At 29.1% G+C, this 21,917-nt stretch overlaps 4 protein-coding genes across 7 annotated transcripts; 1 reads left to right on the plus strand and 3 right to left on the minus strand.

Moving 5' to 3' along the window:
- Positions 1-6,203: 6,203 nt before the first annotated feature.
- Positions 6,204-8,967, minus strand: Gen (XPG-like endonuclease). Its single transcript, XM_018543795.1, has 6 exons — positions 8,810-8,967; positions 8,299-8,575; positions 7,945-8,231; positions 7,695-7,856; positions 7,445-7,610; positions 6,204-7,382 (listed from the first exon to the last, which is right to left on the minus strand). Exons 1-6 carry the CDS (start codon positions 8,965-8,967, stop codon positions 6,204-6,206), a joined length of 2,229 nt encoding a protein of 742 aa, XP_018399297.1.
- Positions 8,968-9,939: 972 nt separating this feature from the next.
- Positions 9,940-13,183, plus strand: LOC108777037 (charged multivesicular body protein 7). The gene is made up of 5 exons (XM_018543823.1): positions 9,940-10,430; positions 10,692-11,469; positions 11,557-11,749; positions 11,833-11,917; positions 13,138-13,183. Exons 1-5 carry the CDS (start codon positions 10,147-10,149, stop codon positions 13,151-13,153), a joined length of 1,356 nt encoding a protein of 451 aa, XP_018399325.1. The 5' UTR covers positions 9,940-10,146; the 3' UTR covers positions 13,154-13,183.
- LOC108777041 (uncharacterized) lies at positions 13,040-18,668 on the minus strand. The gene is made up of 8 exons (XM_018543830.1): positions 18,291-18,668; positions 16,865-16,904; positions 16,340-16,792; positions 15,837-16,258; positions 15,310-15,730; positions 13,971-14,319; positions 13,554-13,884; positions 13,040-13,296 (listed from the first exon to the last, which is right to left on the minus strand). Exons 1-8 carry the CDS (start codon positions 18,331-18,333, stop codon positions 13,040-13,042), a joined length of 2,316 nt encoding a protein of 771 aa, XP_018399332.1. The 5' UTR covers positions 18,334-18,668.
- Positions 18,669-18,784: 116 nt separating this feature from the next.
- Positions 18,785-21,859, minus strand: Pus1 (Pseudouridine synthase 1). 4 transcript variants are annotated; one of them, XM_018543827.1, is made up of 6 exons: positions 21,467-21,859; positions 20,532-20,966; positions 19,659-19,995; positions 19,322-19,580; positions 19,004-19,149; positions 18,785-18,925 (listed from the first exon to the last, which is right to left on the minus strand). In XM_018543827.1, the coding sequence occupies exons 2-6, from the start codon at positions 20,932-20,934 to the stop codon at positions 18,817-18,819; spliced, it is 1,254 nt and encodes a 417-aa protein (XP_018399329.1). In that variant the 5' UTR covers positions 20,935-20,966; positions 21,467-21,859; the 3' UTR covers positions 18,785-18,816. The 4 variants fall into 4 exon arrangements, with proteins under 4 accessions (XP_018399329.1, XP_018399326.1, XP_018399328.1 ...); XM_018543824.1 differs by having other exon boundaries at positions 21,217-21,859; XM_018543826.1 differs by lacking the exon at positions 21,467-21,859 and adding an exon at positions 21,233-21,286.
- Between the last annotated feature and the right edge of the window lie 58 nt (positions 21,860-21,917).

Below are 21,917 nucleotides of genomic sequence, written 5' to 3' on the forward strand. Positions count from 1 at the left end.
TGAAAACACTCTGTTCAAAAACAACGTCGAACATTATGGAGGCGACAGTAATAAATTTACAGTAATTCTTCAAACACTCGATGAGCATTGCGATGAGCGATTTTGCATAAAAGTACACGCCATTCATGTAAATGTCAGTCTTTTGCGCTCAAGTTCCTCGCATATTGATTTTAATTCAAACTCACTCATAAAATTGTATCATTAATGACGAATTGTTCACGAGACTGGCGATCTTTCGTAATTTTTAATGCATTTTTTAATTAAACCGATTATTCTAAGAATTTTCTAATTATTATTTATTGTAATTGTACAATCGGTGGACAGCCGATGAATCATTGATTCACGAAATTTACGTTTATTTATTGTATTTGGAAATAATAACAACTTGCAACAGCAATTATTTTTAAGAACTAATTTTACTTGAAGTCCATTTACAGTATCACGCCTCGTCTTATTATAGTATTCCGATTCTTTTTAAGCAAACGGAATGCCAGCACCAAAGCCTCTGATAATAGATAAGAATTCCTCGAATACCAGAATGCAACCTCATTTCAAATTCGCACAAAAGCAATCGAGGTTACAATGCCCAATTTCATTTCACGACACCTGTTACTAGTTTCTCCAGCTATAAAATTGTTTATTATAGACAAAATCTCCTATTCACGTTATGCTTTCAACGCTATTTAGGACAGTAAAATTTACATTTATAATTTACTAGAGAAGCAATTGCTAACAAAGAAAATATGGAAATTATATTACGTTGTAATATTCTAACATGATGGTTTTCCCACGAGTTACTCCGTTTATCCGATTAATTATATACGCAAGCCGAAAGTAATTTAATTTGTGTATAGTAATAAAAGGTGCATGTAAAACTGTGGTTATAGTGTGTATTTCGCTTATAATAAGTTTGTTGGCCACAGTCATATGTCTAGTTCAAGAGCTTATATATTCTTATATTTTTTAACGAGGAAGCTATTATATTAAAAGCAGTTATTTCAATGTCCCTTGAGACAAAAAGTTTGAGCCTTTTGATATAAATAAATAATAAATTGTGATGTCTTAAATTTTTCTTTAACCATTTTTAATTATGTAAGATCTCTCTTTTTAATCGAGCTTTTCCCAAATTTTAAAACACCTTATAATATATATAATTTATATGTAATCACTTATTTGCTACAACAATAATGGAACTTAAAAAGTTACTTGCTGAAAGAAAAAAAGAAGAAAGCAGTAAAGAAAAGAAAGAACATGTTTCCACTCCGCTATAATCAGTTATTACATCAAAATTGCATTTCAAAGAAAGTTAGTATTACCAAATTTTAATTATTTAAAGCGTTTAAAGTCATTTTTTAAAAACTTTATTTTCTTGAAAATGGCGTAATTCTTTTCCTTACAATTCGTTTATTTCTTAAATCGTATCGTTGTTGTAACAAATTATTATTGTTTTAAAATTTTGTAAATCTATGAAAATCTGTATAAATGTAATATTAGACTTCAATTTTATAACAACTTATAAATAAATATATATATATATATATAACATTAAATCTGTGCACAACTTACCAGATGATAGTGTTAAATTCTCACATTGTTCACAGTTTATTTCACGTGTGATATCAAAGTCAATTTGAGATTAATTAATTACATTATTGGCATTATGTAAATAACTTCATCTGTTTAAATACAAATTATCTCTTCAGTACGTATCATATAATTTATTACCACAATGAATAACGCATTCATGTTATAAGTATTATAACGTAAATGTCATTGATGTACGTTGGTGTACGTTGCATTAAATATCTGTATGCTTCCTTACAAGACTTCATTAATTAAAGTGTTCACAATATATAATAAAGTGCTCAAAAGCCAACGTCCAACGCGCCATATGTCGACCATAAAATATAGTCCTATATAATATCGCATATTTTGCATCATAAGCACGTAATATGTAATATCCGGAGTGCCAGCACCTTTAATATACGAATCAGCGCGGAAAGAGAAATGCACATCTAAACGTACGAACATAACCGCAGTTAATATGATTATAAGTGATTTATGAAAAGTTAGTTTCGTGCGATAAACACTCCTAATTTTTAATTAACATGATACGTTTTAACATTTGGTATGCAGATTAAGAATTAATTTACATTTACCCGCGCATATTAAAAAACAATTTAAACATTGTTAAATCTTTGACGCACTTTTCATTTATCATTTATTAACAATTTTTTATTTTATATGTACTGAATATAAAACTACAATATTATTCTTATTTATAACGTATATTATATCTTTAATATTATTAAATATTATTGTTTTAACATCAATTTATCAGATATTTATATTTAATTATCTAAAAAATTTATCTATTTATGCGTTTATATTACACATTTATATATCATGTCATCTGCTTGCGAATAGCTGAATTAATAATAGCATTTAAACGGAAACCGTCGGCATGATTAATTCACTAGTATGTAGATATGCGACTAATTGTCTTCTGATGAACATTCAAAATCACGATCCGTCGTTTACGTTACATTCGATTGAGCATATATTTATCGCGATTGAAAATTAATATGAATATTTATTGCCGAATATTATTTTAACACCTTTTCCATCTTACGTTTTAATTAAAAATAATTAGTGGTATTATTGTGTTGTTTTTATAAATTTTTTACTTTATTTGCACAACAATACGTTAAATATAATAAGTCATCAATAGTGATTTTATATTTATATAATATAATTTTTATTAGGAGCTGATAATTTCTCACACGAATTTGAAGATTATACGAACTATAAGGAGAAACATGTTTTCGGCACGGAGATCGCGCGCGTACTGAAAATCCCAGCAACCACCCCCATCGACCCTCTCTATCTGCCCTCGTTCTAATACAGATAACGGTGTACATGTAACGCGCGTGTATATAAAACGCATAAACTTTATATTTGGGATTGATAAAAGTAAGAATGCATTTGCAAAATTAATGTAATTTTTACAAAATTTGTTGTTTACCGTCCTCTGATTCATATCATAGATATCACTTCTCTTGATTGTAAACGGGAATATCGTTTTTTAACACATGCAATATTTTTATATAGCACTGACATTCCAGCAACATTTCAATGTTTCAGTAATATTGTAACATTATTGTCAGTTACTTTCTTACTTCAAAAGTAACATAATTAAAAAATTTATGGAACTATATATGTAATTTTAATCGTTAAAACATTTTGTCACAAATAAAAAGTAGATTTTTTTAAAAGTTATGAAATGGAAATAAGAAAATTGATAAGTAAATATATTAAAAATATTCTCTCTCTCTCTCTCTCTCTCTCTCTCTCCCCCCCCCCCCTATTGATATTATATGATTAGTTAATCATTTTTTGTTAAATTGAAAAATAATTTTTTTCCTTTTGTGAGAAATTTAATTTTTTAATTATGACACACTTAAAGTAAAAATATAATATGTAAGTACCATAATAATTACCACATAAAATAATTGTTTAATTACAATAATTAGAATCATTATAATTATACAGTCACAGACTATATTGAATTTGACTTATCTTAAGTTTTTAAATAAAATGATTTAAATAAAATAAATTATATACGTACAATATTATTCATAAAAAGTTAAAATACTAAGATAATTTTTTATTACTATAATAATATCTTTTTTATTATATTTATAAAAAATAAAATTAATTACATTATGCTATCTTTTAGTTAAACGTCAAAATTTAAATATGAAATGCGGGTCATTTGCTTGGAGCTGATTGTTCAATTAAGTGCGAGACACTTCAGAAACTTACTTTCACATACTGCGTATTCAATTGTCAACCGCAATTGTATTAATTTTGTGTCTCCTTTGTGATAATTATACTATCTTTTGTCTGCTATTCAGACGATATCGTATTACCTACCCTAGTTTAACTACGTTTGAATTGAAGTAATAATTCGAATATTGATCAATGCAATCAAATACTACATAAAGTCCTCGAAGTATAAACTACTAAAAATAAGATTAAATATAAAAGTGATTACTCTGTGATTTACGAATAGAATAAAAAAGAGAAATATATTAATTTTAACAATATTTTTTAATGCAAAACTACTATATTTTTGAAAAAACAAAAAAGCTCTCTTTATTTTTAATCTATAAGAATCTTTAGCTATATTATATACTTATATATTTTTTTGCACTTTCTAAACTAAATTCTACAATTATGCAATCATAATACTACTAATAATATTACTAATAATGCTATATAAATTACAAATGATAAGACAAAATATAATATTATCTTAGCCTCAGTGTGTGTGAAAAGAGAGAAAGAAAGATTGTAAATATATTTTAAACGATGATCGGAGTTGGATATAGCACACTTCGTCAGAAAATCAGAAATCAATACCAGTCTACTTAAAGACTTCGTAAAATCCGATTACCACATTGGATGTTCCATACTTCTTTATAAATAAATTGTATCAAAGTTCATCTCTCAGTAATCTTATAAACGTCTTGGAATCGTATTTCAAACTCTCTCAAATTATCCACCGCTTTAGTATGTTCTTTCTTCGTCATTTCGTTATTTTCAAATGGTCGTTATCGCGTCCATACTTAATAAAGTTTTGCGACGCGAAGATAAAAAATCTGATATCGGAAAATTATTATGTTATCGTTCGTAATTCTTCAGATCAAATTACCGTTTGACAGTAAATATGTATATGCCAACAAGTAGTACCGATCAAAGCTTAAGTTCACCTTCACCACCCTCTCAGTTTATGCAAATGCAAGCATTTTGTCGAGATTCTAAATCCATTTGCTTGACCCTTTCAATGCTAAATTAAGATGCGGCCAGCCGCTTATTGGTGCTGACTTAGGAAAGGCAATTTCAAGCACTTCAGAGCTATTGGTCCACAAATATATCTATGTAGAAATAAAATGAAAGTATATTAAAAGTTTAATAATATTTTTTAAATATCACATACACATATATAAATCAATTTTTTAATCAAATTAATATTCTTTTTTTACATTAAGAGAAACTATAAATACAAATTTCGGTATAGTTTTCAAGTACAAATATGTACTGAACACAAAATATTACGTATAAAAGAATTATTTCATTATGTGATATTGTTTGCAGTATGTATACAAACGGCGTTCACATTTTTACACAATTTGTTTAAACATAATCATACAAAATTATTAGTCGCAAATCAATTAAAGTAAAATACAAAAGTAGATTATATCCTTTGTGTTACATATATGTTTATTGATATATCATATTTTCAATGTAATCTTTACATACATATAATCAGTATATTTATGTATACAAGTTAAAATATTTCAAATATCGTATAAGTGAGAATTTTTTTAATGAGTAAAACATTCATCTCTCTCTCTTTCTCTCTCACACACTTTTTATTTGATCGAACACAGCCGAACAAATTATTAACATTGAGATAAACTGCAGTAATATATTGCGTCTAATACTGACACCTATGAGGCATCTAATGATATATCCGCCATATTGATCGCATCGGTACTGCAATCGTGTGACAGTTTTGTTAAGTAAATTCCATGCGATCATAGTCTCTTACGTGTACAGTAAACTTTCTATACATCTTATAATAATCACTCATACACAATACGCATTAAAAATATTATATAAATATATAAAATATTATTACGCGCGTAGATATCAGTAGATATTCATAAAAAAATACATAAAAATAATTAGAAAATTAACTTACATGCTTCTTCTTAATTAATGTTTAAACTTTTGTAAAATATAAGAAGATATTAGCTACTGAAAATTTTATAGTCAAAGATAAACATGGTTGCTTAGCTCTCATACGAATATAGATTACTATATAATTTTATATATTCTAAACTATAAGATATAAAAAAAAAACTGTATCTACTGTATGTATATATATAATTTACATAATAAAAAATGTTATTAACACATTATGTTATTATCTAATCCAAGATAAAATTTAATTTAAATATCAAATTGTGAAAAATTTGGGATGTTAAAGCATATTGAGCAAAGTATATATATTATATTTCAGAAACCATTTAACAGATGTTAGATATATGTAATACAAAATAAATTATTCTTGTATATTTAAAATTTTTTATTGCAGCATGTTATTAATTAAAAATTAAGTGCTTTATATGATATTATATATCTAAATGTATACTTTCATTATCAGTTTGATCCATAATATTTTCAAAATCTAAGTCAGATTTTTTTGTTATATAATTGCACGTAGACAAAATCTTTCGATTTTCCCTCTGTATTCTTTGGCTAATAGGAATATATGATTCATTAATACAGCCAAATTCATCATCAGAGTTATCCGATTTTTGTTTTTCATCTTCTGCATAAACATAATTTTCTCTAGTACACGTCGCAGGTTTGTCAATTATTATACATTCTTCTATGTTTTCTGCAGATTGGCTAGTAGATTCTATAGACTGACAGTCTATTTTACTAAATTGAAAGGTTTGTTTTCTACATATATTTTCTATTACATTTGTTATATCTAAATCATTATCTTCATTTTCGCTTGTAAAATCATTAGGAGAGAGTTCACTGAATATTCGGTCAAACGTGTTATTTAACTTTGAACTCTTTTCCATTTCCAATACTCTTTGAAATTGTGGTCCACGTTTCTTTTGTTTTACATTCATAATCGCAACATCTTCAGATACGTCCCTAATTTGTAACGCATGCACTCTATCTCTAATATTTTCTTCCTTCTTTGATCTTTTTGGTGAAATTATCATTTGCTCAAAGGAGTCTTCTAAGAATATTACATCGTTTTTAGTTATAAATTCGTCGATATTCCTATTATCTTTTTCTTGCTTTTTTTTTACTTTCTGTTGCTTTGATTTTGTAGTATCTTTTATTCCGGTATCATTGTCTTCTATATTTGTTGTAGCTTTTTTTCTCCGAGAATTTGCTGTTCTTTTTTTCGTTTTTACATTCCTGATATTTTCATATGCTTCAACTAATTTTGGATAACATTTTAAAACCAAGTCTTGTGGCTCAATACTTGTTAGTAAATTATTATCTACATCATCATTATTCTCATCGCTATTTTCATTTATTTGTTCTTTATATTCTTTTAGCATTTTTATTACAGCATGCTCTTTTTTCCATATAATTTCATAACTGGCTATAGATTTAATATTACGTATCTTTTTTATACTATCAGGAATAAATAAATCTGTTATAGACAAACGTTCATCCAAGCTAAAATTTGGTAAATGTAAAAGTTGCCATCTAGTAATTAATGTAAATATTTTTTCGAACGCATATTGTGGTTCCCAACATACATATTTCTTCATAAAGTCCTGATGAAAAAAATATAGACAGATTATTTAACATGTTATAATGTACATAATGATAAACTTACAATAAATTGATTGACTTGAGGTTGTTCCCATTTTATATCTAATTTATTGGGAATTGAATCCTTCCTGACAAGAAATTCATCTATTAATTCCTGATTTGGAAAATTTTCATCATAAAGCGCTTTCTTTCTTAACGATATTTCATTTAATATCAATGTTCTTTTTTCCCTGTAAAAAATATAATCTCATATAAAAAATAATAAATTATTATTTTCAAAGAAATATATGTAATAAGAATAGAATAATTTTTACCTAAAATCATCATTACACTTCCTAATAGTTCCACAATCAGCACAACCTGATTTTGTATGCTTTTGTAGTTTTCCTGAATGACCACACGATGTACATAAACTTGGATTTAACAAATCAAATTCAGCTTTGTTCAAACTTGTGTCAGTTCTCCAATCTTGAATTCTAAAGAAACAGAAAAAAGAAAAAAATTCAATTGTACATTTCATTTATAAAATTTAATAAGTTTGATAAACATGTAGTATACTCAAACCTTTGTAAAATATCTTTCTCTCTCACAGTCTTGAAAAATTTTAAAACAGCCTCCTTTCCAACACCACTCACTCCCTCATCATAATCACAACCACACAGCAAGGCTAATGCTATCATTTTATTTCGTCCTATATTTAACGTCTTCTCTATTTTTTCCATACTATAAACATCCACAGAGCCACCTGTAGCTCCACAATTTCCTTGAGTACTCATACAAAAGTTTCTGTATACTATTTTTGCACCATATAAGAAACAGTCACTGTCTTGACTTATACAACCATCTACAAGCTGAAAGTACATTTCTCCTTTAAAACAACGAACAATTTATAAAAAAAAATTAGGTACATGAACATACTCCATCCTCATTTAAATAAGCACACATGGCTTCTGCTTCACCACAGCTCTGTATACAAGTAACACCCATGTATCTTAACAATTCTTTACACTCATTTAGAACTCGATTAAATTGTGTTCTTCCTCCTCTCTTAGTAGTTTTTCTCTCTTGAAATCCACTACGAATATCGTTCCTTCGTGCAATAGTTTTATGTTTTAGGATAGGTGGCTTTCCTTCTAATACAAATACTGGAGATATCCCGTATGTGAGAAGAAATGCTGTACGGAAATATAAGTTCCTGCAATAATCAATTCAAATCACATACGGGCCACTTTCACCAAATTTATCAACAAAATAATACACATTATATTGTTAAATATAAATTTATTATACATAAATTTTAAAAATGTATATTATGCGTTAATACATTATCTAGTATTAATCCATTATATGTTTAACTCTGATGTCATTTGTGTGTGTGATTAAATATATTTCAACAAACAAAAATAAGTCGAATCAAAGGCAGGTTTACCTAAGATACATCCTCGGTTGTACCACATTGTCAACAATCATTTGGCTGTCCACGATCCATCCACTTAAATCAATCGCGATGGTCTTTCCCTGTAGCTCATACAGTGGTTTTTTCTCACATAAAGGCGACAAAACATTCCACAGATCTTTGACACCCATCCTTTTTCGTATCAGATATGATTGAATTCAAATTAAATCCTTCGGCGGACACTTGACAACGTAAACAACGTAAAAATCTCCATCATGCCATCTCTTGTAATAGTGACAAACGAGACGCGTAAAATGCGTTTTTACTCGTAATCGGTAATACAGTGATTTAATTCATGTGGATTACATGTATACTATAAATTCTAGTTCAGTTTTTCAGTAATTTCAGTTTTTTTTACAACTGGCTGTTTTAAAATCGGATTTATCTAGCATTTATATGACATCTTTTTGTCCTAATGCCGTGTAAATTAATGTACACAACAGAGTCCATATTTCTGTTTTGCTGTCACCATCAGCCAATGATCACGTTCAGCAGACTCAACTGTTGGATAATCTAAAAGAATACACCAAGCAGCGAGCGCTCACGAATCCGCTCCACAACAGTTGAGTCTGCTGAACGTGACCTATAATTCCATCTTGATTCACGCAGAATATACGTCGTCATTTTACACAAATTCGATCTTCTGTAAAACGTAATAAACAATAACATATTGAACTGTTTCGAGTAGTTGATGACAACCATGATTGACCATGATGACAACAGTTTCAAATAAATAAACATTGGAAGAGAGCGAAGATGAAAAAATAAAGATTGTGAATAAGAAAATAGTATTTTAATAAGTCTTCAGATTTGTATGTACATTGAGAAGCAATTATTTAGCAAAGTCATCAGTTTAGAAGTCATAAGATTGTAAGACACACACATTGTTATTATATAACATTTTAAAAGTATATCTCTGTTTCTTTTATTTATAATCGTGTAATACTTTTCTATTTATAGTACAAACACTTCTCAGTCAGAACGAGCTTGATAAAGGAATGAGAGGAACATCGACAGAAGATACATGTATGCGAAAATAGAACGTATTTGCTATGATTAAGCAATATTTTAATTTTATAACCTAAATTAATTTATAGGTCTGTTGTCTGTTTTCTGTGATTAACTAGTGTACACTTTTGGAACTTAAAGTGGAAAAGTGTATGTTCGATATTTGTCAAAAGCGAGAGACGGTTCTAGCAGAGGTTCTAGTCTAGTGCAGGAACTGAAAACAAATTATATATGTGTTCTTTGAGCAATTTGCAAAATTTTATTAAATTGATCTTGTGAACGACGTTGTTATTGATAGTAAAATGATCGGTGGAAACACCAGTGGTAATTCGCCAATACCAGCAGAAAAATTGCCAGAATGTTGGAATCAAGAAGAGAGAATGAGCGCGTTGTTCTCGCCGTTTCGCAGTAAATCTGCAAACCCGCAAGATTGGATTTCTAAATACAAGTTCTGGAACAATCTAATATATGAATACCTGAAACATACCATGCAGTGTAGCTTTTCTATCATTGATTTGAACGAAGCCTTCAAAAGAAAAGGATGCACACCACTATGTCTAGTTACCGTAATTGAGGAGCTTCTAAGGTATTGTTGTAACTGTTAAATATAGATTAAATATATTTAACATAAATGTTATGTATTAAATATATGAGAGAGAGAGAAAGAGAGAGAGAGATAAGCATACATAAGTATATAATTTTTTCAAATGTTTTTATTAGTCAATCAATTATTATACTAAAGGGATTGTTTATAATAAAAAATAGGGTATATAATTTAAACTCTAATTCTTTAATATTGTATATTGTTTTTTATTTTTAATATGTATATTTTGTAAATTTGTTTTAGAAATAACGAGATAATTCAAGAGACTGATTTTTTTAAAGAACCGTGTGAAACATGGACAGCATGGTCAATCGACATATTTGTAAAAAAGCCAATTAGCTGGTCGTTTTCCAAAGTAAAGAATTATATTATAGGAGGGAAAACAAATAGTGTAGAAGTTAATTATATACATTTGCGGATTGTGCGAGAATTAGGTGATGTTATTCTCTCTATCGTTGAAGTTAAAAAAGATAAGGTCTTGTTCCCAATATCGGAGATAATAGAGTATTGCAAAAGCAATACAAAAAAACAGATTTCAGAAAATGCAGTGAAATTAACGTTAGAATGGTTAAAGCAAAGGAAAAAAGTAGTTTTTAAAAAGAGTTCCAATCCAAATAGTGAATTACTGGTTAAAATCTGTGTGCAAATAGCAAATGAAATTACAGAAGTAGAAGAAGGCATGTATAAACTGACACAACAAGAAAATGAACTAATGAAAGAAATAGAGCTTTTAGAACAAGAAAAGCTCAATATTATTAATGAAGCAAAGTTGTATTTGGGAAAAGAATTGCGTCAGATGGCAAAGGCAGAATTAAGAAGAAAAATGGAATTGGAAAAGACCATAGAAAAGCGTGCGCAAACTCTTGCAAATCTACGCGTTCTTATTAACAATATCAAGGATGCTCATTCTAACTCTGCTGTATTGTCTGCTTACAAAACTGGGTCCGATATACTGAAGAAAATTGGACAAAATGGTTTAACAGAATTTGGTGTCAGAGATGTTATGGATGATATTAATGAGGTAAGCGGTTGTATGTGTTATATAGGTATTACTCGTGATTATCTAATACAAACCGAGATGTACTAATATCAATTATTCAATAACTAGGTCTTAGACGAGAACAAAGATATAAATTCAGTTTTATCTGAGACGCTAAACAATACAGACTCTGATACCGAATTGGAAAGGGAATTGGCAGAATTGTTAGATGAAGATAATGCAGATGATTTCACTGTGATTCCTGATTCAAATCCAGATCTTGAAAAATTGAAGCAACGTTTGCAAGACTTACGCATGGAAGGTAAATATTATGGAAATTATATGATGTATATTTTATATAATATGATATATTTTATATAAAATAATGAAATATATAATATACAGATTTAGTTTCACCCAGTAAAGATGTAACTGCTCTGCCATCTGTGCCATCCAATAAAGAAAAGGCATTGAAGAAACCTGAATGTTTGTGAGTTGCAATAGTCAATCTATAATATGATATTAATAATAATTTCATAGGATCACTTGCCTCATTTTTTAAGAATATTTTACTATAGGTCATGTAATAGAAAATATATTTATTGTACATTATGTAAAAAAATATTTAAAAATTTTTTATTACACTTGTTTTGTATAATTTGATATATATAAAATTAAAATAGATATACAGAATGTTTGGAATTTAAATGTCAAAACTTCAGGAGCGTGTAAGGAATCGATAAACTAAGAAAAAAGTCCTGTAGGGATATACTCACTTTGTTTTGAAAAAAATTGCAGAAAAAGACAATGTAGTTTCATCTTTATACTTTTTTATTATTTATTCACATTGTATTTATGTTTAATGTAGATATTGTTCAAAATGTGTACCTCTTACAGCAACACAAGCATTGCATCTAGTACGAACAATTCGTATTGCAGCACTTGCAGCCAAACATTTTTGACGATATTTGATGTATGCAGCTTTGATGCAATTTCGCAATTATTCTTTTGAGTTAATTAACAATAAACTTCTTGCTTAGGACTCCCCCCCACATATACACGAACAAAGGAGTTCAGTAGTGTCAAATCTAGGTGATCGGAGTGACCAAGATATTACTCATGTCCAAGAACAAAATAATTATATTTTGCTTTTTTTGCGATTTTCTTCAAAACGAAGCAAAAATGAAAATCTTTCTACAGGACTTTTTTTTTGTTAGTCTATCGATTCCCTACACACTCCTGAAGTTTTGACATTTAAATTCCAAACATCTTGTATATAACAATTAAAAAAGTTCGACGAATTAAAATTCTATTTTGCCTATCCATTTTTTATATCATTATCCTATATTTATGTTGTAAAAGTAAGAATATTTTAAACATAAAATTTAGTAAGCGCATAGAGTTGTAAAATTAATCTCATTTATCACATAAATATAAAAACTTATTTAATAAATCTTTAATTATTCCACTCAACAGAGTTGCAACTCTTTTCATGTAATTACGCATTTGACAAATAATGTAGATGATTTATCAATAGTTTAAACTTACATAGCATAAGACAAGTGCTTTTTCCGATAATTGCGTATAACAATTAATTATACCATCAATAAATTTAGGAACATCTTGTATGAGATTCATTTGAGCATAATATATCCGTCTGATTTTGTTCTATTTTTGTAATTACATCTTGTATCCATGAAATATGCCTAGATATTTCTGTATATAAGGAATACAAGTTATTGTCGCAAAACCAATTTCCATCCTTTTGTATCGTGCCGAGGGAAACACTAACAATGCCTCGAAGATACCACAAACTATTAGTTTTAAAGACTAATCCGCCGCCACTGTCACCATCGCAGATAGAAGAACCTGAAACATACAATGCTTCTGTAAGTTATCTTTCTACTCTTCGCATCTTTGTATAAAACGATCTTAAATTTAAAAACAATTCTTAAATTTGTGTCCTTTCCTCTCTTATTATTTTTTTATATAATTTCTATAATTTAGAATAAGAGAGAGAAAGATGAGTTTTTACAAATATTTTTTGCAAATATTTTTCTGATAAATTTAGTACAAAATATAGTGTCGTGCTCATTAATGTTATATTTAATGGATCTTTTACTAACCATTTGTATAACCTGCGCAAAACTTATCATTGGTGATAAATCGTTCTGTATTAGCATTTTGGCTAGCGGATCTGCATTGACTGGGTGGAATTACAGGTACTGTTAGAGCTTGTAAAACTGCGCTAGATTCACCGAATGCGGTTCTACCAAATCCTGCTACCTTTCCAAGAGAACCTGCTTCCAATACACTTGTACTGCTTAAAATATCTATGCATACAGGAACCAACCAAGTTGATAATACAAATGGACTAACGAGTTCTAATATTGCGATATCCGAGTCGTAATTTCCTGTAAGTCCTAGATAATTACGTACGATGTAAATACGTTCCACCTGTAAGAAGGCATGTGTAAACACTTATGATCGATAAAATGTACCTTTTAGATTAATTTATTATTTTATTATATACACTTCCAAACCTGATTCTTTTTAACGAGGATTGGATCATGAAAATCATAATCGTAATCACGAAAGATATTTCCCGTTAATATATAAATTGATCTGGCATTGATCAGTTGCGTATTCCTCTCATCATATACACAATGAGCAGCCGTTATCAAGAGATTCTCTTGAATAATAGACGCTCCACAGAAAAATTTCTTCGACCCGCCTGGTGCATCGCGATACATCGTAGCATGCCACGGAAATTCTGTGATATTCGGCTGTCTACCGCCTACAACGGTCGGTTTAATGTTGGGAGGAAGAGTACCGCATACTACAATAAAGATTTCGATTGGAGAAACGGCGTATTTCATCACGGCGTAATAATACAAGAGAACGTATTAGATACGTGTGATTATACAAAAGGAGATAATTCACAATTACTGTAACTCCACTGCGCGTCATTGCGATAATTTTATGATTAATGGGATGGGAGAGAGATTGAAATATATCAAAAAGTCACGAAAAAGTTTATTAAATATTTTCGATATATATATATGTACACTTAACTTAATAGTATATAAATTTGTACATAATATTTGTATAGTAATTAAAAATTGGATTCTAATACTTTCATTTAAGCTTTGGTTTACTAGGAAACAATTTCAAATTATAAAGAAACTGTAATACATACAGAATGTTCCACCTAATTCGAGTATCTGAAATATCTGACTTGGTTCTTATGATAGAAAAAAATGTTTCAAGTGAAAGTGAAACAGTTTCAAAGGGGACGCATTTTGGTCCCCATATTTTTTTCTAGAAGGAGGTACCAAAAAGATCACTTCTATTTTTTAAATGAAATTGTATAATTTTTTTTACACAATATGATCTAATTATTCTGCATACAAAAGTATTAAGATAGATATAAAAAAAAAACCAATAAGTTTACGAGATATTTTATACTTTATTCTGGCATATATTGACATAAAAATTAAATAATTCGTAAACTAGTTTTTTTTTAAATTGTAGCTTAATACTTTCATATGCAAAATAATTAGAGGAATTGTATTATATAAAAAAATGTATACAATTTCATTTAAAAACTTTCATATCTTTTTCACACCTCCATTAGAAGAAAAACAATAACCAAAATATGTCTCCCTCAAAACCGTTCCACATTTTCATCTAAAACATTTTTCCTATCATAAAAAACAAGAGAAATATTTCAGATACTTGAATTAAGTGGGACCTATATACACAGGTATGTGAATTATCTCTCAATTGGAATAATGATATGTATGATTACTGTGCCAACTGTAAAAATATTCGAAATTATAGTATTTATAATGTAATATCATTCTTTCATAGTTTTAAGACCATGCCCATGGTTCATCTGTTGCTATATTATTATTTGATTTTGATACTCTAATATCTATATTTGGATAATTTGAATTGTTGGCACTCGTATATATAACGACTCTGTCATCCAAAACTTCAATAAACGTAGCGTTTCTATCAAAAGTGGTGTGAAATGTAAGTTTAGTGTTATTAATGTAAATATTTATCATGAGCGGACCTGGAATGCATCGCATAGGTTCTGGTTCCCAATGACCATTTACATTACATTTCACATTCTTTCTTTGTCCGGATAGTAGATTACTTTCAGGTTGATAACTATTTTGACATTCCAATATCGCTGTTGTTCTTGGTGGAACTGGAGATCCACAAGATATCCATTCAGCATTGTATGTACATCTAGCTTCGATTGATGCTGTAGTCAAAGCTTTACAGCGTATTTCTATCAAAGATTTTGAATAATTAATTAATAATTCGGTATTTAGAAATCTATATATATCTTTTCATGAATAATTAAATATTTTAAAAATATATAATTTGTTTTAAACCTGTGCAAACTGGTATATTAAGCCATTTTCCTTCGAAGCTGCAGCTCACATCAGACGGACCTCTTAACTTATATCCCGTATCGCAAGAATAGATGAGATAAGATCCTAATCCCAGTACTGTTCCCTCTGGAACGTTACAATCCTGTCCACCTGAACATTGCGATCGATGTAATTTCCAACGACCGTTCTGCGGTTGTGGAGGTGCTCTGCAAGTATTTGTGCCACGTGTTGGTGTTGGTGTTGGAGTCGGCCATCGTGTTGTTTCCGTTGTTGGTCGTAGCGTCGGTAAAGGTGACGGCCATTCAGTTTCACTACATCTTGAATCTTCGTCTGATCCATCGACGCATTCAACTACTCCATTACATCGTAAATCACCATTAATACAGGCTCCATAAGTACAACGGAAAGCTGTCGGAGGACAGCTGTAAACAAATTAATAGTTATGAAACGTTTGTTTCTCATGATTGTTTTTAACATTTTCAACATTTATAAAAGACTCTCACTATACTAATCTGCATTTTTCAGACGTTTCGTCGGAACCATCTGCACAATCTCGAACTCCATTACACATATTGTCTTTATGAATACACTCGCCGTTATCGCATGGAACTTGATTTGTAGTACATCTATTTATAGGTCTATTTGTAGGCCTACTTGTAGGTCTACTTGTAGGTCTACTTGTAGGTCTACTTGTAGGTCTTGTTTGATTGTTTGTTGTATTTTTTGTGCACTGCGTTTCGTCGCTGTTGTCAATGCAATCTTGGACACCATTACATACGGAATCTCCATTTACACAGGCACCGTAATTGCAACGAAAAGCATACCTAGGACATAGAATCTCTGGCTTTGTACACTCGACTTCTGTCTCATCAGACGAATCCCTACAGTTTGGTGTGCCATCACATAATAATTCGCCAGCTATACACTCTCCATTGGAACATCGAAATCTCTCTAATCTGTTCGAACAAATATATTAGCTGATATTTATTTGCTTAAGCATTGCATTATTTTAATACGTAAATACTTACCCACAACCATAAGTTTGTGCATATCCAGAATCAATGCACACTGAAAAATCCAAAAAATAGTTTTGCTTATTTTTATAATCTATCCTGTTATTTTGTGTTGAACAATGGTACACGTAAATTGAAATTAATAATTCAATAACAGAACTCTTAATATAAAAATGGCAATTGTGTAATACAAGGATTGATAAGAGTCAAATTAGTACAAATAATTTATTAAAAAATTTAAAAAAATGGTGAAAAACTTGATTTACATCTGACTAAAAAGCTAACTACGCATAAATTACATTACATGTTTCGACTGTGTGATTCAGCTCTCCTCAGATGTTTAACAATATTAATAATATTTTAAATCGCAACGCTGTTATATATTAAAAAACGTTATTTTAAAGATGGATGAGATGTAATGGACATTCCGGACAAGATAAAATCGTCCTTATTCAGCAAACGATTTTGAATTTTTTAATAAATTGAAATTATTTGTTAAATTATTTTAATTATATATTTAAGATGTTTTTCAATCATATATGTAGAATCCTGATTAATGTCCTTATTTTTTGTAATGAGGAAACCAAATCATTGATCATATCAGTTAACACAGAAAAATTTTAATAAACTTTAATAAATGTGGGAGAGATGTGTTATATATTCGTGTATCATCTTCGCTTATTATCTACCAATGTAAGTAAACATGTATGCAAGATAGATTCTTCTACACTGAGGTTCAAGGTCACTAAACTGGTTTCTGAAACTGGTTAAGATTACTTCAGAAATCTCTTGGAATATGCGAATGTTTTAATTTTTTTAACTACGAAAAATTACTACGAAACACCAATTAGTATATAATACGAAATTTCTTGTAACAAATATAAATAAATAAAATAAGCTTTATAAAATATTTTTTATCAATTATTATTTACAAATTATTAATTGATTGATCATTTAATTAAAATTAAAATATAACTAAATAAAAAATAAACTAAATAAAATTTTGTAAGTTAAATAAATTAAAATTTCGAAATATATTTGATATTTTTTTCTAAAACGTATGTTATATTTAATGTTATTTTGGTACTGTAAAATATGTAAAAATATCTGGATTCAAAATAAATTAAAACAAATATTATGTCAAAATGCAGTAATAGCATCAATGAAAACAGTTGCAATTATAAATATTTTTATGAATATTTATCAATGCTATATATATTTCATTAATAATAGATTCAAAAATATAATAAAATATGTTCTATCTTCAACATTCTGTTACACTATATCCAATTGAAAAATAAAAAATCTTTAAGAAAAGGTTATAACAGAAAAATTTTTTTAAGTTGCAACTTTGCAATTACAATAAGTTTTATCAATACTGTGATGTAGTTCTTATTTATATCACAAAAACACATAAGTTTGGTGTCATATTCTTTCTTACCATAAACTATTAATAATCTGAATATCCATTGAATAATCCGCATGGTGAAGTATACTGTGCAAAATGTTAATAATTGCAGTCTGCGTCTCTTTATATCCCGGCGTTCGGTCACTCACTGCGATCATCTACAATGCGTGCTACAAGACTGGAATTACCCAACGCAAGCAAAGCGTCATCTTGGCGCGAGTGGTGGGAAGTACATACCAGGGAAAGTACATGCTGAGATTTATATGCTGCAGATTAATCTAAACTACAAACAAATCGAGACAGAATGATGACGTACATATGTGCACATATGCTTTCAATCCAGTTCAAAGAACCGCAAGATACAAATAATATACATTTTTACTAGAATGTTTTGATTAGGATTCTGACATTATCGCTACTGGTTTTACAAGAGGGAATTACTTTATAACTATAACTAGTTACTTATAATTAATCTTGCAAATAGGAAACTTTAATAATAATTTAAAAACTTTCTTTAATGTTTCTTAGTGCATTTGATACAGAGATGGAAGTATATATTTTACACCGAAACATTATGCATGGCTTCTTGTTTTTCTTCATTCTCCACAGGTAGCACATCTTTATTACTAAAAGAATAAAAAGGAAGGCCTATCAGCCATTTCAAGGTTCTATATAATATTCGTTAAGGTATATATCTAAATAGAAAGAAAAATTTATATATAATATAGTGTTTAAAAATAGGATACGTTTGTTCTGAAATTTCGGTGTTAATCATGTGTTGCAAAATATATGTCTTCTGAAACTTTTCTACCTCTTCTTCACACTCCTTCCAATCTAACGTTTCATGGAGACCGTCTGTGCCATATCTTTTACTATAATTATCATAATGCACCTGTTAATACATTTAGTCTTTGAATAATTTGTCTTTAGAAAACTTAATATTAATATTTAACAATAGATCATAATAAGTTATTAAATTATCGAATTTTTTAGATATTTTAATATAATAAATATTAAATAATTTCACATATCAGCAGAATATGTGCTATCAAATTTTCTCTTACATGACATAGACACAATCCTAAACTAGGTGCAAGTGGTAAGTCCATCTTGTCCATTGTCTTGAACGCTTCATCGATTGTCTCTTTAGATATCATGTTCCTCGCAATCGCAACTACAATTGCAACCATTTTTCGAATTTGATGCAACATGAAGCTTTGTCCTTTAATTTCCAATACCGCTAATTCTATACCATTTAAAACAAATGTTTCCGTACAACAGAAACTAATTATATAACGTCGCGCACGTGGATCTAATGGTTTCCTGAATTAAACAAAATTTGCTTCTATTTTAAATACCTAAGTAAATAAATACGTTTTTTTGGAATTGATATCGACTTACACTTTTGACGTGAAGTTATGAAAGTTGTGAGAACCTTCAAAAAGTTTCAAAATCGAATTTAATCTATCTAATGATTCTGGAGATAATTTATAATCAGTGTATGGCTTTCCATCAATAATTGATAACTGTTTGATTCTTTCATCTTCGTTAACTTCTTCTCCAAGTTTTAGCAAACTTTGATCTTCTAATGCAAATGCATAGGAAGGAATGATATATCTATAAGTACGTGCATCACATTGATTTTTGCTGTTGAAACCCTTTGTCACACGCTTTATTCCAAATACTCTGATTACATCAGGTAAGAACTGATTTATTACTGTCCTATCACTATTCTCCGCTGTAAAGAAAAATTAATGTTTATAATTTAATAATATATTCATATATAACATAATTCAAACAAAAAGTTTATTTTTTTAATTATTTTTAAATTATAAATTTTGCCTGTTATTATATTGACTGTGTTTAGCAAAAAAAGTAGCTTTGCAACTGTTGCTCAATTCTTTAGTATGGGGGTGCGGTCTACTTGACACTACAAATGCTTCAAAACTTTCGATTGCCTAATCAGAAGAAAAAATTTTATTAATTAACCAATCAAAAAATGCTTCAAAGCGTTCGTAGCATCAAATGGACCGTAGCCTGGTTCTTGCTCTTAGTTCCACAAAATAAATCTAAGTGTATAAATAATTAATCATATTAAAAAATCTTGCAACAATTACAAAGATATTTTTTTTGTTGAATACATCTAGTGATAACTTAAATAAAAACAGCATTGTAAAATTAATGCAAGTGTACTATAATATATTAATATAAATCAAAATTGCTCTTAAACAATAATTCTTTAAAAAAAAAAGTATATAAAATAATTTATCTTACGTAGTTTCAACGAAACAATTTGTCTAATTGCTGATACTCCTTTGTCCGTACGTGCAGCCCTTTGAAAATTAATTGCACGTATATTCTCAAATTGTTCCTGAGTTATCAAGTTTGCCTTTAGTAAGGCAATAATTAAATCTTCTTCAATAGTTTTCATACCAGGATTTCTTTGCATACCGTAATAGTCTTTGCCAACATAGCCTAGTAATACAGCATGATTTTTTCTCTTGATTCTTTGTACCGTTTCCATTTCTGTCATTTCTACTGTTGTTACTTGTACTGTTTCCTCTTTTGTCTTTTGCACTTTGGCTTCATTTTCACTACCATCATCTATGGATCTCTTAATTCCATGCATAGTAGTATTTACATCAGTATGCACTTCAGAGTCAGTTGTAGGATGCATTGCGACTGATCTAGTTATGTGATAAATGTTCTCTAAAAGACAAATTTATGTGAGTATTAAATAGTATTTGAATTAGATGTTACATTAGATTTACATTAAGTAATGAGCTAAATTAAGAAAAGAACTCAATTTTAAACTCAACAAAGAGAATAAGTTCTAATATACAGACATTTTAAATGCTACAAATATAATTTCTTCAAACTTTGCGTACGCTTATTTGAATTTGTATTATATAAAAATTAATCCGTTAACATATTATCTCCAATATTATACTTTGTATACCTAATTGAATCTTTACCCGACAAATTACGGATTTGCTTGAAAGGCAGTATCTTGTCCTGTACAACATTTGTGGCACCTTAATTCTTATCCTTTAAATAATTCTCACGTTAAAATAGTTCAAATTTCTTTTTCTTGTTTTATTAAAAATTACGTCATTTATAATAGTGCTATAAAAACCGCAGGAATATCCAACGCAGACTTCACATATACATGTTACTTCACGCCATTAACGTACACAACCGAACAGTACCGAATATATGGAATCCATTAGTCTGTTTTCTCTTCTTGCAGTAGAACTTCAGTGCAGTCACTACACTAGAACTCTCTTTCTCACTTTCAACAAATATCAAACTATAGCGGATTACTACATACAGGAAAGGATTCCGTAAGAAACAATGGCTCGATTATCAATTAACTGAGTGTGTCCTTACAAAACATATGCCTGTTTCACTTTAAGTTCCAAAAGTGTACATAAATTCAGCCAAATTCAGCCACAGCCACACAGAAAACAGACCTCGTGTCATGAGGGCTTCTTATATGTATCGATATGTTGATATTATCGAAACGAAAGTATCGATATTGAAAGTATCACGCTTTAAACATAACCTATAACTACTAATGATTATACACGATTTGACATAATCACAGCATAAAACGCGATATAAATCATAATTACAAAATTAAATGAAAATATTTATAGA

Source organism: Cyphomyrmex costatus, unplaced genomic scaffold (assembly GCF_001594065.2).
Source record: "Cyphomyrmex costatus isolate MS0001 unplaced genomic scaffold, Ccosl1.0 scaffold4, whole genome shotgun sequence".
NCBI classification, from domain to species: Eukaryota; Metazoa; Arthropoda; class Insecta; order Hymenoptera; family Formicidae; genus Cyphomyrmex; species Cyphomyrmex costatus.

Excerpts from the sequence above, each read along its gene's own strand:
- LOC108777041 (XM_018543830.1), bottom strand. The coding sequence starts at position 18,333 with ATGCGGATTATTCAATGGATATTCAGATTATTAATAGTTTATG. Across the intron at positions 16,793-16,864 it reads GCACAAACTTATGGTTGTGG|ATTAGAGAGATTTCGATGTT; the intron begins GTAAGTATTTAC and ends TTGTTCGAACAG. Across the intron at positions 16,259-16,339 it reads GAAAAATGCAGATTAGTATA|CTGTCCTCCGACAGCTTTCC; the intron begins GTGAGAGTCTTT and ends ATTTGTTTACAG.
- Pus1 (XM_018543824.1), bottom strand. The coding sequence starts at position 21,283 with ATGTTGTACAGGACAAGATACTGCCTTTCAAGCAAATCCGTAATTTGT. Across the intron at positions 19,996-20,531 it reads AATTGTTTCGTTGAAACTAC|CGGAGAATAGTGATAGGACA; the intron begins GTAAGATAAATT and ends TTTTCTTTACAG. Across the intron at positions 18,926-19,003 it reads ACCGAAATTTCAGAACAAAC|AACCTTGAAATGGCTGATAG; the intron begins GTATCCTATTTT and ends AATATTATATAG.
- LOC108777037 (XM_018543823.1), top strand. The coding sequence starts at position 10,147 with ATGATCGGTGGAAACACCAGTGGTAATTCGCCAATACCAGCAGAAAAA. Across the intron at positions 10,431-10,691 it reads GTAATTGAGGAGCTTCTAAG|AAATAACGAGATAATTCAAG; the intron begins GTATTGTTGTAA and ends AATTTGTTTTAG. Across the intron at positions 11,470-11,556 it reads TTATGGATGATATTAATGAG|GTCTTAGACGAGAACAAAGA; the intron begins GTAAGCGGTTGT and ends TTCAATAACTAG.
- Gen (XM_018543795.1), bottom strand. The coding sequence starts at position 8,967 with ATGGGTGTCAAAGATCTGTGGAATGTTTTGTCGCCTTTATGTGAGAAA. Across the intron at positions 7,611-7,694 it reads AAGTGTAATGATGATTTTAG|GGAAAAAAGAACATTGATAT; the intron begins GTAAAAATTATT and ends TATTTTTTACAG. Across the intron at positions 7,383-7,444 it reads CTCAAGTCAATCAATTTATT|GACTTTATGAAGAAATATGT; the intron begins GTAAGTTTATCA and ends TTTTTTCATCAG.